Here is a 2,565-nt window from a genome sequence, read left to right as displayed (position 1 = left end):
ACATTTTTCTCCTTCATGATACTATAGATTAGCACTACCCTTTCTGTAGTTACCTCTGAGCTGTTGAAGGTAGGGTTGAGGGATCTCCTCATAAAATCTAGCTATCCTCTAGCTTGAGGACATAAATCTCTCCTCCTCATTTGGCTTGGTCTCCCGTCTTTGTCCTTGATCCACTCAGTGTTGAGAACACAAATTTCATTCAGAATATCTTCAAATCTGGGATCAAGTTGCTTCACTCTTTCTTTATAGCTCTAGGAGGATCTTGTGCGCGTCACTTCCAACATGCTTTCTAGATTTTCAGGGCTGTAATATATTGTTTTCCCCTCACAAAACTTAGATAAGTGAGCTGTTGGCCTGGCTGCAAAATAGCATTGGCATAAAATTCTCTCACCAAGCTCACCACCACATTCTTTGGTGGATTGCAAAAGATTGCCCAGTCCCTATTATTAATCTCAATAGTGATTTCTCTATGCTCATCTCTTCCCAATTGGAAGCCAACCTCTGGAATGATTTGCCTCTCACTCACCCACCCAAAGAACTGGTTTTGGTGGAAGAATGAAAGAAACTTGTGCTCATTGTAGCTTGAAGAGGCAGAGGAGGTTTCTTTGGTCTTTCTTTTCTTTGATCCAAAGGCTATTGGTGGTGCCATTTGTGGAGCAAGAAACTGGTGAATAAAGAGATGGTAGAGGAAAGAAAGAGAATAGAGTAAAGCAAAAGGGATTTTGCTCAACACTAAACTTAGGAATTGATTATCCTAATCAAGAAAGAGAACAAGAAGGTACAGAAGGGAGAGTAGAGGTTTCAGATGAAAGAAGGAATGTATGAGTATGGTGTGATGAGGAGGGTTGGGTGAGTGCAATATATAAGGTGGGAAAAAAGAGTCTGGAAGGGTATGTAATTTATGGCAAACTTGAATTTTCATAATGGGAATTGGCGCATGGCGTGGGAGAAGCGCCACTTGAAAGTGGTTCAGCTTTTTTCAGATTGTAAGTTCCAAAGTGTGAAGTACACTTTGACTCCCTTACTTGATGAGTGATCAATATTTTGTGGGCCCTACCTCTTCCTGAAATTTCAGTTACAAAATTCTCATTAGTAATCAAAGGATTGCTTTATTTTCTTCTAATTAATTGCCATTTATATTGTGTGTCTTTTGGACACCAAACTTAAGTTCATTGCATCTGGTAACTGGTGCTCATGATTAAACTTTATTGTATATATTAGGAGTGGAAGAAATTTAATTCTGTATACCCTTCCACTTCCACTCTATGTGTAGACAATTTAAGTTACCTTTCATTTATCTCTCCAAATTACTTGGTGCATTAAGATACCAATTGATTGGGCTCAATTTGGATGCACGACTGGAATTTTTCATAATGGTGGCCACACCAAACTTAATTTTTGGCTTACTCTTAAGATCAATTAAATTATTGTCATGTAAGTTCCAAAATTAAGTGGGCTGGTGGCCACACCAAACTTAGTTCTTCAGCTAGTTTCTCAACCCAATTAAAGACATCACATAGCAAGGTATGCAAGGTTGATCTTCCAAAATAAAGTTAAGAACACTCTAAATCTTAAAAAGAAATCTAAGGCTACCAAAGTAAGCAGTTGACACTAGAAGCTAGAAAGCAATAAACTAGAGTAACAAACATGGAACAAGTTTAAAAACAGTAAACTAAAAGGATATGAATGTTGGGTTGCCTCCCAACTAGCGCTACTTTAACGTCATTAGCTTGACGGTTCTTCCTCTTCAGCTGAGGTTGTAGTTCACTTTTTGCTCATCCAGTGAGTCTCTCAAGTAATGCTTACGTTTATGGCCATTTACAATGAATGTCCTCTGTGTTTTGTCATCCATAAGCTCCACATGACAATAATGGGAAACTTTGATGATTGTGAAGGGCCGTGACCATCTTGATTTCAGCTTTCCTGGGAAGAATTTGAGCCTTAAGTTGTATAAGAGATCCTTTTGGCTTTCTACAAACTCCCTTCTTGATATCTTTTGATCATGCCATTTCTTTGTTTTCTCCTTATAAATCTTCACATTTTCATAGGCTTGAGTTCTGAATTCTTCTAATTCATTCAGCTGCAGCCACCTTTTTTCCCCAGCAGCTTGAATATCAAAGTTTAACATCTTTAGAGCCCAAAATGCTCTATGCTCAAGTTCCACTAGTAGATGACAAGCTTTTCCAAACACCAATTGGTATGTAGACATGCCAATAGGTTTCTTAAAAGTTGTTCTATAGGCCTATAAAGCATCATCCAACTTCTTGGACCAATCTTTCCTTGAGTTCCCAATAGTCTTCTCAAGGATCCTCTTGAGCTCTCTATTTGAAATTTCAGCTTGACCATTGGTTTGTGGATGGTATGGGGTGGCTACTTTGTGCTTAACACCATATTTGAGGAGGAGTATCTCTAGTTGCTTGTTGCAAAAGTGACTTCCTCCATCACTTATAAAAGCTCTTGGAACCCCAAACCGGCTAAATATATTATTCCTCAAGAAATTGATCATCATTTTGTTGTCATTAGTTGATGTTGCTATGGCCTCTACCCATTTGAACACATAGTCCA

At 38.4% G+C, this 2,565-nt stretch overlaps 1 protein-coding gene across 1 annotated transcript; it reads right to left on the bottom strand.

The window, feature by feature from the left end:
* Window positions 1-1,747: 1,747 nt before the first annotated feature.
* On the bottom strand, window positions 1,748-2,209 carry LOC107484552 (uncharacterized). The gene has a single exon (XM_016105107.1). It carries the CDS (start codon window positions 2,207-2,209, stop codon window positions 1,748-1,750), a length of 462 nt encoding a protein of 153 aa, XP_015960593.1.
* Window positions 2,210-2,565: the final 356 nt, after the last annotated feature.

Source organism: Arachis duranensis, chromosome 4, assembly GCF_000817695.3.
Source record: "Arachis duranensis cultivar V14167 chromosome 4, aradu.V14167.gnm2.J7QH, whole genome shotgun sequence".
In the NCBI taxonomy this organism is placed as follows: Eukaryota; Viridiplantae; Streptophyta; class Magnoliopsida; order Fabales; family Fabaceae; genus Arachis; species Arachis duranensis.
This window is presented reverse-complemented; position numbering and strand designations above follow the sequence as displayed.

What these genes read in the sequence shown, in the direction of transcription:
- LOC107484552 (XM_016105107.1), bottom strand. Translation starts at nt 2,209, where the DNA reads ATGTCTACATACCAATTGGTGTTTGGAAAAGCTTGTCATCTACTAGTG.